Source organism: Ranitomeya variabilis, chromosome 6 (genome assembly GCF_051348905.1).
Source record: "Ranitomeya variabilis isolate aRanVar5 chromosome 6, aRanVar5.hap1, whole genome shotgun sequence".
In the NCBI taxonomy this organism is placed as follows: Eukaryota; Metazoa; Chordata; class Amphibia; order Anura; family Dendrobatidae; genus Ranitomeya; species Ranitomeya variabilis.
Genome location: NC_135237.1, coordinates 7,057,001 through 7,071,618, shown reverse-complemented (window position 1 = coordinate 7,071,618; position 14,618 = coordinate 7,057,001). Strand labels below are relative to the sequence as shown.

Sequence of the window (14,618 nt, the reverse complement as noted above, 5' to 3'; positions counted from 1 at the left end):
GGGGGCGATGGGGACCCGGGGCCGGAGGTTGCGGACAAGGTTGTTGGGGCTCAGGAGGTCGCTGGGTCTTCTTCTCAGGGGGCAAATACAAAGTCTTCTGGGGGGGGGGACTAACTCAGGACCACCAGACAAGGGCCAGAGTGTATGTAAGGAGAGAATGGATGAGTCTGTTTGTCTTAAGCGCACTAAAAACTCATCATTGTCAGAGGAAGAGGGTGAAACTGTTGGGGGTGGGAAGAAAAAGGCTATCTAATTCAATCAATCATGATGGCGGCACCCACCCCATTGACGCTGGCAACCATTAATGTTGCCAGCATAAAGTCAGATGTGGCAAGGTACACGGCCTTTCATTTTCTCGGCCAACTTGACGCCAACATTTTGTTTTTGCAGGAGACCAGGTTGACCGACCTATCAACCATGCATAAAGCAAGGCGGGAGTGGAGGCACGGGCCCTCCTACTGGTCTCTTGCGGCCGAGCCGTATAGCGGGTGGCGGTCCTTTTTAAGACCGCAGCGGTTGAATGCAGACGATTGATCGAGTTAGAAATGGGGAGATGCTTGATCCTAGATGTCTCCATTGGGGGACTGGAGCTTCGGCTCATTAACATCTACGGTCCCCAGTCCAAGTGGGACCGCAAGTGTCTCTTCATGAAGATCAAACCTTTCTTATTTTCGAGTCGGCAGGTGGTCTTTGGAGGGGATTTCAACAACGTCACGAGACCCTGTGATAGAGGAGGTTCCGGAGACCGGCTGGCTTACGATTGCGTCGCGCTAAATAGGATAGTAAGTGAGGCACGCCTGGTGGATGTCCACATCCGGCACAACACAGGCCACGCGGGGTTCACCTTTTTTAGAGGTAGTCAGTGCAGGTCTAGGATAGACAGGTTTTATTTGAAGGAGGATGCCGTCTCCTCGCCGTTGTCGGTAGTGGAGGTGGAATTCTCCGATCACTGTTTGATTATGTTTTCTCTGAGCGTTACAGAGACTCCTCGGATGGGAAGAGGTTATTGGAAGCTGAATTCGTCACTCCTTGAGGAAGAAGCTGTAAGACGGTCCTTTGAGGAATTTCTTCAGAGCCAGGTACCTGTTGTGAATTTGGATTCTGGGCTCCCCCGGTGGCTACTGGTGGAATTGAACTGGTGTCTTCATCTTCTCTGTTCACCTGTTCCCATCAAGATGTGGGAGTCGCTATATAACCTTGCTGCTCTGTTAGTTGCTTGCCGGTCAACAATGTTATCAGAAGCCTCTCTGTGCTTGTTCCTGCTCCTAGACAACTACTAGATAAGTTGGACTCTTGTCCATGTTTGTTTTTGCATTTTGTTCCAGTTCACAGCTGTAGTTTCGTTACTGTGTCTGGAAAGCTCTTGTGAACGGGAATTGCCACTCTGGTGTTATGAGTTAATGCCAGAGTTTTAAAGTAATTTCTGGATGGTGTTTTTTGATAGGGTTTTCAGCTGACCATGAAAGTGTCCTTTCTGTCTTCTGCTATGTAGTAAGTGGACCTCAAATTTGCTATACCTATTTTCATACTACGTTTGTTATTTCATCTCAACTCACCGCCAATACATGTGGGGGGCCTCTGTCTCCTTTCGGGGTATTTCTCTAGAGGTGAGCTAGGACTAATATTTTCCTCTGCTAGCTTTATTTAGTCCTCCGGCTGGGCTGGGCATCTAGAATCAACGTAGGCATGCTACCCGGCCACTGCTAGTTGTGCGTTAGGTTTAGTTCATGGTCAGCTCAGTTCCCATCTTCCAAGAGCTAGTTCCTATATATGCTTATGCTATGTTCTCTTGCCATTGAGATCATGACAGTTTGACCGGCCCGCAAAGTGTTAATTGTTTGGGCTGAAGCAGGAGAAAAAGAAGTGTTGAAGGGAAATTTTTTTTTTTTTTTTTCCCCCTCAGAGTTTTGCTGCCTAGCCCTTAATTGCTGTCTAGCTGCTTCTTACCTCCTCTTAACCCTTGAATGGCTCTGTGTCCACCTGTTTGTAATGGATCTTCAGAGTGTAACTGCAGGTTTGAATAATCTCGCCACGAAGGTACAAAATTTGCAAGATTTTGTTTGTCATGCACCTGTATCTGAGCCGAGAATTCCTTTGCCGGAATTTTTCTCGGGGAATAGATCCGGGTTTCAGAATTTTCGAAATAATTGCAAATTATTTTTGTCTCTGAAATCTCGCTCTGCCGGAGACCCTGCACAGCAGGTCAGGATTGTGATTTCCTTGCTCCGGGGCGACCCTCAAGACTGGGCTTTTTCATTGACACCAGGAGATCCTGCGTTGCTCAATGTGGATGCGTTTTTTCTGGCCTTGGGGTTGCTTTATGACGAACCTCATTTGGAGCTTCAGGCAGAAAAAACTTTGATGTCCCTATCTCAGGGGCAAGATGAAGCGGAAATTTACTGCCAAAGATTCCGTAAATGGTCTGTGCTTACTCAGTGGAATGAGTGCGCCCTGGCGGCGACTTTCAGAGAGGGTCTCTCTGATGCCATTAAGGATGTTATGGTGGGGTTCCCTGTGCCTGCGGGTCTGAATGAGTCCATGACAATGGCTATTCAGATCGATAGGCGTTTGCGGGAGCGCAAACCAGTGCACCATCTGGCGGTGTCCACTGAGAAGTCGCCAGAGAGTATGCAGTGTGATAGAATTCTGTCCCGAAGCGAGCGGCAGAATTTTAGACGGAAAAATGGGTTGTGTTTCTATTGTGGTGATTCTACTCATGTTATATCAGCATGCTCTAAGCGCACTAAAAAGCTTGGTAAATCTGTTTCCATTTGCACCTTACCGTCTAAATTTATTCTATCTGTGACCCTGATTTGCTCTTTGTCATCTATTACCACGGACGCCTATGTCGACTCTGGCGCCGCTTTGAGTCTTATGGATTGGTCCTTTGCCAAACGCTGTGGGTATGATTTAGAGCCTTTGGAGACTCCTATTCCTCTGAAGGGGATTGACTCCACCCCATTGGCTAATAATAAACCACAATACTGGACACAAGTAACTATGCGTATTAATCCGGATCACCAGGAGATTATTCGCTTTCTGGTGCTGTATAATCTACATGATGATTTGGTGCTAGGATTGCCTTGGCTGCAATCTCACAACCCAGTCCTCGACTGGAGAGCTATGTCTGTGTTGAGCTGGGGATGTAAGGGGGCTCATGGGGATGTACCTGTGGTTTCCATTTCATCATCCATTCCCTCTGAAATTCCTGAGTTCCTGTCTGACTATCGTGACGTCTTTGAAGAATCCAAGCTTGGTTCGTTACCTCCGCACCGAGAGTGCGATTGTGCCATAGATTTAATCCCGGGTAGTAAATACCCAAAGGGTCGTTTATTTAATCTGTCTGTGCCTGAACATGCTGCTATGCGAGAATATATAAAGGAGTCCTTGGAAAAGGGACATATTCGTCCATCGTCATCTCCCTTAGGAGCCGGTTTTTTCTTTGTGTCAAAAAAAGACGGCTCTTTGAGACCATGTATTGATTATCGGCTTTTGAATAAAATCACTGTTAAATATCAGTACCCATTGCCGTTGCTGACTGATTTGTTTGCTCGCATAAAGGGGGCCAAGTGGTTCTCTAAGATTGACCTTCGTGGGGCGTATAATTTGGTGCGAATCAGGCAGGGGGATGAGTGGAAAACCGCATTTAATACGCCCGAGGGCCACTTTGAGTATTTAGTGATGCCTTTTGGTCTTTCTAATGCTCCGTCAGTTTTCCAGTCCTTTATGCATGATATTTTTCGCGATTATTTGGATAAATTTATGATTGTGTATCTGGATGATATTCTGATTTTTTCGGATGACTGGGACTCTCATGTCCAGCAAGTCAGGAGGGTTTTTCAGGTTTTGCGGTCTAATTCTCTGTGTGTGAAGGGTTCTAAGTGTGTTTTTGGGGTACAGAGGATTTCCTTTTTGGGATATATTTTTTCCCCCTCTTCCATTGAAATGGATCCTGTCAAGGTTCAAGCTATTTGTGATTGGACGCAGCCCTCTTCTCTTAAGAGTCTTCAGAAATTTTTGGGCTTTGCTAACTTTTATCGTCGATTTATTGCTGGTTTTTCGGATATTGCTAAGCCATTGACCGATTTGACTAAGAAGGGTGCTGATGTTGCTGATTGGTCCCCTGATGCTGTGGAGGCCTTTCGGGAGCTTAAGCGCCGTTTTTCCTCTGCCCCTGTGTTGCGTCAGCCTGATGTTGCTCTACCTTTTCAGGTTGAGGTCGACGCTTCTGAGATCGGAGCTGGGGCAGTGTTGTCGCAGAAAAGTTCTGACTGCTCCGTGATGAGGCCTTGTGCCTTCTTTTCCCGTAAATTTTCGCCCGCTGAGCGGAATTATGATGTTGGGAATCGGGAGCTTTTGGCCATGAAGTGGGCTTTTGAGGAGTGGCGCCATTGGCTTGAGGGGGCCAGACATCAGGTGGTGGTATTGACTGACCACAAAAATTTGATTTATCTTGAGACCGCCAGGCGCCTGAATCCTAGACAGGCGCGCTGGTCATTATTTTTCTCTCGGTTTAATTTTGTGGTGTCATACCTACCGGGTTCTAAGAATGTTAAGGCGGATGCCCTTTCTAGGAGTTTTGAGCCTGACTCGCCTGGTAACTCTGAGCCCACAGGTATCCTTAAGGATGGAGTGGTATTGTCAGCCGTTTCTCCAGACCTGCGGCGGGCCTTGCAGGAGTTTCAGGCGGAGAGACCTGATCGTTGCCCACCTGATAAACTGTTTGTTCCTGATGATTGGACCAGTAGAGTCATCTCTGAGGTTCATTCTTCTGCGTTGGCAGGTCATCCTGGCATTTTTGGTACCAGGGATTTGGTGGCAAGGTCCTTCTGGTGGCCTTCCCTGTCACGAGATGTGCGAGGCTTTGTGCAGTCTTGTGACGTTTGTGCTCGGGCCAAGCCTTGTTGTTCTCGGGCTAGTGGATTATTGTTGCCCTTGCCTATTCCTAAGAGGCCTTGGACGCACATCTCGATGGATTTTATTTCAGATCTGCCTGTTTCTCAGAAGATGTCTGTCATCTGGGTGGTGTGTGACCGTTTTTCTAAGATGGTCCATTTGGTTCCTCTGCCCAAGTTACCTTCTTCTTCCGAGTTGGTTCCTCTGTTTTTTCAAAATGTTGTTCGTTTGCATGGTATTCCTGAGAATATCGTTTCTGACAGAGGGACCCAATTCGTGTCTAGATTTTGGCGGGCATTCTGTGCTAGGATGGGCATAGATTTATCTTTTTCGTCCGCTTTCCATCCTCAGACGAATGGCCAGACCGAGCGGATTAATCAGACCCTGGAGACATATCTGAGGTGTTTTGTGTCTGCTGACCAGGATGATTGGGTTGCTTTTTTGCCATTGGCGGAGTTCGCTCTCAATAATCGGGCCAGCTCTGCCACTTTGGTGTCCCCGTTTTTCTGTAATTCGGGGTTTCATCCTCGATTTTCCTCTGGTCAGGTGGAATCTTCGGATTGTCCTGGAGTGGATGCTGTGGTGGAGAGATTGCATCAGATCTGGGGGCAGGTGGTGGACAATTTGAGGTTGTCCCAGGAGAAGACTCAGCTTTTTGCCAACCGCCACCGTCGTGTTGGTCCTCGGCTTTCTGTTGGGGATTTGGTGTGGTTGTCTTCTCGTTTTGTCCCTATGAGGGTCTCTTCTCCTAAGTTTAAGCCTCGGTTTATCGGCCCGTATAAGATATTGGAGATTCTTAACCCTGTTTCCTTCCGTTTGGACCTCCCTGCATCCTTTTCTATTCATAACGTTTTTCATCGGTCATTATTGCGCAGGTATGAGGTACCGGTTGTGCCTTCCGTTGAGCCTCCTGCTCCGGTGTTGGTTGAGGGTGAGTTGGAGTACGTTGTGGAGAAAATCTTGGACTCTCGTGTTTCCAGACGGAGACTCCAGTATCTGGTCAAGTGGAAGGGATACGGCCAGGAGGATAATTCTTGGGTGAATGCATCTGATGTTCATGCCTCCGATCTGGTTCGTGCCTTTCATAGGGCCCATCCTGATCGCCCTGGTGGTTCTGGTGAGGGTTCGGTGCCCCCTCCTTGAGGGGGGGGTACTGTTGTGAATTTGGATTCTGGGCTCCCCCGGTGGCTACTGGTGGAATTGAACTGGTGTCTTCATCTTCTCTGTTCACCTGTTCCCATCAAGATGTGGGAGTCGCTATATAACCTTGCTGCTCTGTTAGTTGCTTGCCGGTCAACAATGTTATCAGAAGCCTCTCTGTGCTTGTTCCTGCTCCTAGACAACTACTAGATAAGTTGGACTCTTGTCCATGTTTGTTTTTGCATTTTGTTCCAGTTCACAGCTGTAGTTTCGTTACTGTGTCTGGAAAGCTCTTGTGAACGGGAATTGCCACTCTGGTGTTATGAGTTAATGCCAGAGTTTTAAAGTAATTTCTGGATGGTGTTTTTTGATAGGGTTTTCAGCTGACCATGAAAGTGTCCTTTCTGTCTTCTGCTATGTAGTAAGTGGACCTCAAATTTGCTATACCTATTTTCATACTACGTTTGTTATTTCATCTCAACTCACCGCCAATACATGTGGGGGGCCTCTGTCTCCTTTCGGGGTATTTCTCTAGAGGTGAGCTAGGACTAATATTTTCCTCTGCTAGCTTTATTTAGTCCTCCGGCTGGGCTGGGCATCTAGAATCAACGTAGGCATGCTACCCGGCCACTGCTAGTTGTGCGTTAGGTTTAGTTCATGGTCAGCTCAGTTCCCATCTTCCAAGAGCTAGTTCCTATATATGCTTATGCTATGTTCTCTTGCCATTGAGATCATGACAGGTACCGCTGCTGGGCCTAAGTAACACTAAGTCTGAGTGGTGGGAGATGTTCAAACATCGGGTGGCGAGATTCTTCCGGCAACTCTCGAACCTCAGAAGCCTGAACAGGGATCGCCTGTATCAGAGCCTGAGGAGGAAACTCGAGCATCTTGTCTCGACTGGGGGTAGCCGCGAGGCTATCTCCAGTGTGAAATCCTTGCTAAAGAGGTGTCAGTACGATAGGCACGCATCTTTGGTTTTTGAGAGGGATTACGGGAAGTACTACTCGCCCGACCCTTACAGAAGCTGCAAGATGTCAGTGAATAGTAAGATAGTGACCGGGCTGATGGACAGTACGGGATCCCTGAGAAGGTCCAAATCAGGGATCTTGGAGGTCGTCAGTTCATACTACTCGCACCTCTTGGGAAGGAAGGAACTGGATCGTGACAGGATGTCGGCTTTCCTGGCTGAAGCTGTTCCTGAGCCAGGGGCTGACCTCTCGCTGGGTGGTTTGGCAGAAGCGATCAAAGAAGAGGAAGTGAGACTGGCGATCGATGGGCTCCGGCCCAAAAAATCGCCAGGTCCGGATGGCTTAACATCCGAGTTCTTTAAGACCTTTAGGGACTCCTTGGTCCCCCTCTTGACTCAGGTGTTTAATGATTGTCTCTCCTCGGGCACTCTGCCGAGATCATTAAGGAGGTCGGCTTTAATCATTTTGTCAAAGGGTAAGGACCCGTCACGCATTGAGAATTGGCGTCCCATATCACTTCTCAATGTGGACAGGAAGGTTTTGGCTAAGATACTCTTCAATAGGCTGGTGAAGTTTGCACCGCGGCTCCTTTCGGAGGCCCAGCACTGTTGCGTTCCTGGCCGTAGCACTTTCAGTGCTGTTCTGGGTGTCCGAGAGGCCGTGGAGCAAGGCAGGGCGGGCCTTTGGAAGGGGTTCTTGCTGACCCTGGATCAGGCAAAAGCCTTTGATTGGGTCGACCACGAGTACCTCTGGTCCACTCTTTTGAGGTATGGTCTGCCTGGAGGGTTTGTGGACTGGCTTAAGACCTTGTACGCAGGGGCTGAGACTTTCCCTCTGGTAAACGGGTGGATTGGACAACCTTTCGGGGTGGGATCTGGTGTCCGCCAGGGCTGCCCTCTTAGCCCTTTGCTTTACGCGTTTGCGATCGATCCCTTCCTCAGAAGGGTTGATTGTGGACCATTGGCGGGGGTGAGGATGGGCGGGTTGGCGCCAGAGGCTATCCTGAGGGTAGTGGCCTACGCGGACGACGTTACCGTCTTTGTTTCTTCGCAAGAGGAGGCGATGGTGGTGATGTCAGAAGTGGAGAGCTACTCGGAGGCATCCGGGTCCAAGGTCAACCAGGACAAGTGTGAGAGTCTCTGGCTGGGAGGCGGGGATCCCACGTTTGATCTTCCGGACACCCTCCCCGAACCCCAAGAACATGCCAAAGTCCTAGGCATCGAATTTGGCCAGGGTGATTACCCCACGAAAAACTGGGAAGGCAGAATCAAGGGTGTCGCCCAAAGAGTGGACCAATGGAAGGGTTGGTCTTTGACCCTGAGGGAAAGGGTTGACCTGTGCAAAGCTTTCTTGCTCCCCTTGCTGGTCTACCTGGGCAGCGTCTGTGTCTTGCCGGAGACCCTCTGGACACGGGTCTACAGTCTGTTCTTCCAGATGTTATGGGGGAATAGACTGAACCTAGTCTATCGGGAGGTCACTTATCGCACGAGGAGACTAGGGGGGTTGAATATGGTGAACCCCGTGGTGTTTCTAGTGAACACCATTTTGAAAGTTAACGTGGCAAACCTCTGGAAGGAGAGGGCTCCTCCGTGGGTATTCTCCTGCAGGGGATGGTTTCAGCCTTTCTTCCAGGAATGGGAGAGAGGGGCAAGGTTGAAGGATCTTCGCACACCGCACGGGCATCTCCCGGCTTATGTTACCCCGGTTCTGAAAATGATGCACCGGTGGGGTCTGGGAATGTGGGAAGTGAGGTCCCTCCCGAGGAAACTCCTCGACATGCGGGTCTTGCTTTCGCATTTTCAGAGACCACTGGTCCTAAAGGACTGCCCGAGTCGGGATCTAGAGGTTGGGTTAAGTTTGTTAAATTCTAGCAGGATCCCCAAGAAGTATTGGGACTTGACTTGGCGCTGCTTCCAAGGTAAGTTGTATGTGAGGGACAATTTGAAGCACAGGAGCTCCGTGGACAGAAATTGTCCCCGTGAGGATTGCGCTACCATGCTGGAATACACCCTTTAATACAGAGGTGTACAACAGGGTGGGCGTTTCCATTGGTTGGCCTCGGCTGGCCACTCTGAACACTCCATAGGCCCACTCGGCATAGGACAGAGACCTCGGGAGAAGGGACCGAGTCACTTTATTATTAGTCAGCGCAGTGGTCAGGTACTTCACGTGGAACGCACGAGTTTTAGTTACGACGCAGAGTAAAATCCTCCTCGTAGATGAAGTTTGTAGCAGCATCCTAGGTGCCCTGGTGAAGGTGCGTTCTCTGGAGTGCGAAAGACTGGGTGCCCGGAGGGCGGCCCATCTCTGGAGGGGTTTCTCCTTCGGGGTGCCTTAGTCCGTTAGCGCTCCTATATCCTGGTGGTGAGCTGATATCTTTACACCCTAGGTTTTTGTTTTGTATTTCTGTTCCCTGAATAGAAGGTTTGCAGGCATCAAACTTGAGCCTTGGGTGGTGAGTATGTAGGTTGTGTTCTGTGAAGTTGGTTTATGTATATATTGTATATAGTGTATTGTATATATTGTATATAGTGTGTATAATAGAGGGTCTTAGGTTGGGTGGGGGGATTGGGGGGGTTCAACGGCGGTGATAAGAGACTGATCTGGCCTGGCCCAGGCCCCGCCTGGGGAAAAACTTTGGGGCCTGATCCTAGCTCGGATAATTCCTGAACTTTGTGGCCAGAGCTGGATCAGGGGTGGCGGGATAGTTAGAGTAGGTGTGTGTGTATATATATATATATATATATATATATATATATATATATATATATATATATATATATATATATATATATATATATATATATATATATATATATATATTTAAAAAATAAAAATTAAAAATAAAAAAATTAATGAAAATATAATTAAAAAAAAAAAAAAAAAAAGTTTGTACACTGTATTGTATTTAGGTTTGTTGTAGGGTGAATGTGGTGGTGTAAGGGGGTGGCTGTAAGGTAAGGCAGTGGGACCAGTAGGGTTTTGTTGTGTTTGCGGTGTTGTATAATATTTGGTTTAGTATAATGTGTATATAGTGTATATATTGTATATAATATTGTATATAGGACGGTGTGAATGTAGTTGGGGTTGTATATAGTAGTATGAATGAAGCTGGGCCGGGGGTCTTATATGATTTTATACTATTTATTATGTAAAATTTTTACAGGGGTATTCATGTAGTTATGAGTATTTTGTTTGTTGTCTTTTAGTTTTGCTTTATTTTTATTGGAATTTTTCTTTCTCGTCCCTGATTTGTAGATCATGAACTTTCTCCATTTTGGTTCCATTTCTGGTTTATTTCTTTGTGATTTTTGTCATTTGTTGTCGTCTGATTGGAGCTTTGTTCTTATGTTTTGTTCTGTGGTGTTTTATTTGTAATGTATCTTGGTTATTGTCATGTAAAGTATTTTTATTTTATTTAATAAAAGACCTGGAGGATAAGACCTTATGTAACAGCAGAATAGTGAGTGCAGCATCTCAGGACCAGTTGATTGGCCCCTGTGTATGTGTCGGGCCCCGTACCCACCTCTGATGCGCAGGTTGGCGCAGCATTCGGCACTTTCCGCCACCAGTTTGATTTCTCCGGCATCCTCGGCCTGGACACTCTTGAAGGTCAATGAGAACGTCCGTCCTAGAATGACAAACCGCAGAGACCGAGCGTGAAGACAGTGAAGAAAATCATCAGCACAACCAGATCATACAGGACTGCAGAGGATCGGGTACTCCGGGGCCACAGGGGCCCAGAGAAGGATGGAGGACCCTCATCTGCTCGTAACCTCCCGATTTCCTGGCAGCTCTCACCCTCCTGGCGCAGCTTCACGTTGTCTCCTGCCCGCAGTTTTGTGCCGTTTTTGTACCACTGAGTCTGAACATCATCATGAGAAATCTGACACACGAACGAAGCCGACTCCTTCTCCACCACATCCAAGTCCAGCAGAGGCTTAATGAAGCGGATGTCCCGAGCTGTGGATGAAGAAGATGGGGGAATGACAGAAGGCACATCACACGAGATCACATGACTGAGCCGCGCGACCTGCTATAACATGGGCAACGCACACGGACACCTCATACGACGAGGACAAGAAGATCTGTCAGGTTACATCATCTGATCTCCCTACAGCAAGGTCACTGTCTACACAAACCACATGTCCCACTCCAGAGCTGCACTCACTATTCTGCTGGTGCAGTCACTGTGTACATACATTACATTACTGATCCTGAGTTACATCCTATATTATACCCCAGAGCTGCACTCACTATTCTGCTGGTGCAGTCACTGTGTACATACATTACATTACTGATCCCGAGTTACCTCCTGTATTATACTCCAGAGCTGCACTCACTCTTCTGCTGGTGCAGTCACTATATAAATACATTACTGATCCTGAGTTACATCCTGTATTATACTCCAGAGCTGCACTCACTATTCTGCTGGTGCAGTCACTGTGTACATACATTACATTACTGATCCTGAGTTACATCCTGTATTATACCCCAGAGCTGCACTCACTATTCTGCTGGTACAGTCACTGTGTACATACATTACATTACTGATCCTGAGTTACATCCTGCATTATACTCCAGAGCTGCACTCACTATTCTGCTGGTGCAGTCTGTTATGACCTGGTGGTTACGGAGAAGCACTGATATGACCTGGTGGGTAAAATGAATCATGGGACAAGCTCTGAGGAGGTGGTAGCTTTACTGACCGCAGTTCCTAATCCTAACACCAACACTAGAAATAGCCGTGGAGTGTTCCTGACTCTCCCTAGACACCTCGTCACAGCCTAAGAACTAACTACCCCTAAAGATGGAAACAGAAAACTATCTTGCCTCAGAGAAATTCCCAAAAGGAAAGATAGCCCCCCACAAATATTAACTGTGAGTAGAGAGGGAAATGACACACACAGAAATGAAAACAGATTTTAGCAAAGGAAGCCAATTCTAATCTAGATAGACAGAAATAGAAAAGGATACTGTGCGGTCAGTATTAAAAACTAAAAATCCACGCAGAGTTTACAAAAATGATCTCCACACTGACTCACTGTGTGGAGGGGCAAATCTGCTTCCCCAGAGCTTCCAGCTAGCCTGAATATTTCATAATGACAAGCTGGACAAAAAGAAACATAACTTAATCTGAGCAGTAAAGTCCAAAGCAAATGGACAACCAAAGAACTAGCAAGAACTTATCTTATGCTGAAATGGACAGGCCATCAGAGAAATCCAAGGAGAGATCTGAATCCAACCCAGAGAACATTGACAGCTGGCATGAACTACAGACCAGAGCCAAGTTAAATAGCAAGGCCAGGGGAGCCGATTAGTGAAAGCAGCTGCTACGGCTAAACTCAAGGAGCAGCAGTTCCACTCAAAACCACCAGAGGGAGCCCAAGGGCAGAACTCACAAAAGTACCATTCATAACCACAGGAGGGAGCCCAAGAACGGAATTCACAACAGCAGTCACTGTGTACATACATTACTGATCCTGAGTTACATCCTGTATTATACTCCAGAGCTGCACTCACTATTCTGCCGGTGTGGTCACTGTGTACATACATTACATTACTGATCCTGAGTTACATCCTGTATTATACCCCAGAGCTGCACTCACCTTTCTGATGATGCAGTCACTGTGTACATACATTACATTACTGATCCTGAGTTACATCCTGTATTATACTCCAGAGCTGCACTCACTATTCTGCTGGTGCAGTCACTGTGTACATACATTACATTACTGATCCTGAGTTACATCCTGTATTATACCCCAGAGCTGCACTCACTATTCTGCCGGTGTGGTCACTGTGTACATACATTACATTACTGATCCTGAGTTACATCCTGTATTATACCCCAGAGCTGCATTCACCTTTCTGCTGATGCAGTCACTGTGTGCATACATTACATTACTGATCCTGAGTTACATCCTGTATTATACTCCAGAGCTGCACTCACTATTCTGCTGGTGCAGTCACTGTGTACATACATTACATTACTGATCCTGAGTTACATCCTGTATTATACTCCAGAGCTGCACTCACTATTCTGCTGATGCAGTCACTGTGTACATACATTACATTACTGATCTTGAGTTACCTCCTGTATTATACCCCAGAGCTGCACTCACCTTTCTGCTAGTGCAGTCTCTGTACATACATTACATTACTAATCCTGTTGTGAATTCCGTTCTGGAGCTCCCTCCTGTGGTTGCTAATGGTATTTTTGTGAGTTCTGCCCTTGGGCTCCCTCTGGTGGTTTCGAGTGGAACTGCTGCTCCTTTAGGTAGCTGTGGCAGCTGCCTTCACTAATCGCCTTGCCTGGGTTTGTTATTTAAACCTGCTCTGGGCTTTAGTTCATGCCAGCTGTCAATGTTCTTGGTTGGATTTGGTTCTCTCCTTGGATTTCTCATATGGCCTATCCTTGTCAGCAAAAGATAAATTTTTGCTTGTTTTTGTTTGTCCATTTGCTTGGACTCTATTGCTCTGCAAATATGTCTCTTTTTGTCCAGCTTGTCACTATGTCATATCCAGGCTAGCTGGAAGCTCTGGGAAAGCAGATTTGCCCCTCCACACCATGAGTCGGTGTGGAGTTCATTTTTGTAAACTCTGCGTGGATTTTGTAGTTTTTAATACTGACCGCACAGTATCCTTTTCTCTCTGTCTATCAAGTTTAGTATTGGCCTCCTTTGCTGAAATCTGATTTCATTTCTGTGTACGTCATTTCCCTCTTCACTCACAGCCAATATTTGTGGGGGGCTGTCTTTCCTTTTGGGGTTTTCTCTGAGGCAAGATAGCTTTCTATTTCCTTCTTTAGGGGTAGTTAGTTCTTAGGCTGTGAAGAGGTGTCTAGGGAGAGTCAGGAACATCCCACGGCTATTACTAGTGTTGTTGTTAGGATTAGGGACTGCGGTCAGTAGAGATACCACCTTCTCAGAGCTCGTCCCATGTTGTGCTTTAGCCACCAGGTCACATCAGTGTGGCCTCTTAACCACCAGGTCATAACATGATCCTAAGTAACATCCTGCAATCCTCCAGAGCTGCACTCACTATTCTGCTGGTGCAGTCACTGTGTACATACATTACATTACTGATCCTGAGTTACATCCTGTATTATACACCAGAGCTGCACTCACCTTTCTGCTGGTGCAGTCTCTGTACATACATTACATTACTGATCATAAGTAACATCCTGCATTGTCCTCCAGAGCTGCACTCACTATTCTGCTGGTGCAGTCCCTGTGTACATACATTACATTACTGATCTTAAGTAACATCCTGCATTATCCTCCAGAGCTGCGCTCACATGCTGACGATGGTGGTACAGCAGCAGGGGCTCATGTTGGGGTGGTCACATGTACGCTCACACATCTCCACCATGATTGGCTCTCACCTCGCACAGTCAGTTGGGCGGAGCTTTTGTGGTCACCGGCGTCACAGACATACATCCCGCTGTCATCATATTCACACTTGTGGATGGTGAGGTTGCGCTTGTTACTTTGGGAAATGATTGTGATCTTCTTGCTCGGCCGCAGCTCGGATCCATCCTGAAATGACAGAATATATGAGGCCGGTGCGGGGCGACTCTCCGGGCAGTGACAGCCCAGGGCCAAAACTTCT

The 14,618-nt window shown here is 47.2% G+C and overlaps 1 protein-coding gene across 1 annotated transcript in view; it reads right to left on the bottom strand.

Moving 5' to 3' along the window:
• The window catches only part of OBSCN (obscurin, cytoskeletal calmodulin and titin-interacting RhoGEF), an 860,705-nt gene that overhangs the window by 603,535 nt on the left and 242,552 nt on the right, over positions 1-14,618 (bottom strand). Inside the window, exons 23-25 of the mRNA XM_077269354.1 lie at positions 14,392-14,545; positions 10,806-10,967; positions 10,531-10,635 (exon numbers count right to left, since the gene is read on the bottom strand). Of these exons, the coding sequence (XP_077125469.1) occupies positions 10,531-10,635; positions 10,806-10,967; positions 14,392-14,545 (421 nt within the window). The remainder of the gene's footprint in view (positions 1-10,530; positions 10,636-10,805; positions 10,968-14,391; positions 14,546-14,618) is intronic.